The following is a 431-nucleotide window of genomic DNA, read 5'->3' on the forward strand; positions in this document are numbered from 1 at the left end:
CGTGAGTCCGCGGAGCGCCAGGTGGGGCCGCTGCGACGCGTGCGGGCTGCAGCGCTACTGCGCCTTCTCCGTGCGCCTGTCGGGGAAGCTGTACCACGCCAAGACCTTGGAGCCGGACAGCTTCATGTTGCAGGACACGCAGGTGCGCCCTCGCCTGCGCCGGGTGCCCGAGCCCGGAGCCGCGTGATGGGACAGGGCGTGACTTTGGGGGACCCCGCACAAGGTGGTGGGAGTAGACAGCGTCCCGCCGTGCCTGCTGTGCCATTTCTGGGTCCCAGGCTGCCGACGGCCGGCCCAGACCTCCCCCGCCCCCTTTCCCGGAGCCTCTCGGCGCGTCAACCTCCTCCCAGAGCTGGTTTCCCCCACCTGTGGGCACACAGGGAAGCCCCGCGGCCCTCAGCAGGGCATGGGGTGTGCCGGCTCCTCCCCCG

The 431-nt window shown here is 71.7% G+C and overlaps 1 protein-coding gene across 1 annotated transcript in view; it reads left to right on the forward strand.

The window, feature by feature from the left end:
* CCDC82 (coiled-coil domain containing 82) overlaps nucleotides 1-431 on the forward strand; it is a 15,870-nt gene that overhangs the window by 9,877 nt on the left and 5,562 nt on the right. The window contains exon 8 of the mRNA XM_012729464.1: nucleotides 7-183. Coding sequence (XP_012584918.1) covers nucleotides 7-183 — 177 coding nt within the window. The remainder of the gene's footprint in view (nucleotides 1-6; nucleotides 184-431) is intronic.

The sequence above is a fragment of the Condylura cristata genome, unplaced genomic scaffold (genome assembly GCF_000260355.1).
Source record: "Condylura cristata isolate star-nosed mole 26May11 unplaced genomic scaffold, ConCri1.0 scaffold00025, whole genome shotgun sequence".
NCBI classification, from domain to species: Eukaryota; Metazoa; Chordata; class Mammalia; order Eulipotyphla; family Talpidae; genus Condylura; species Condylura cristata.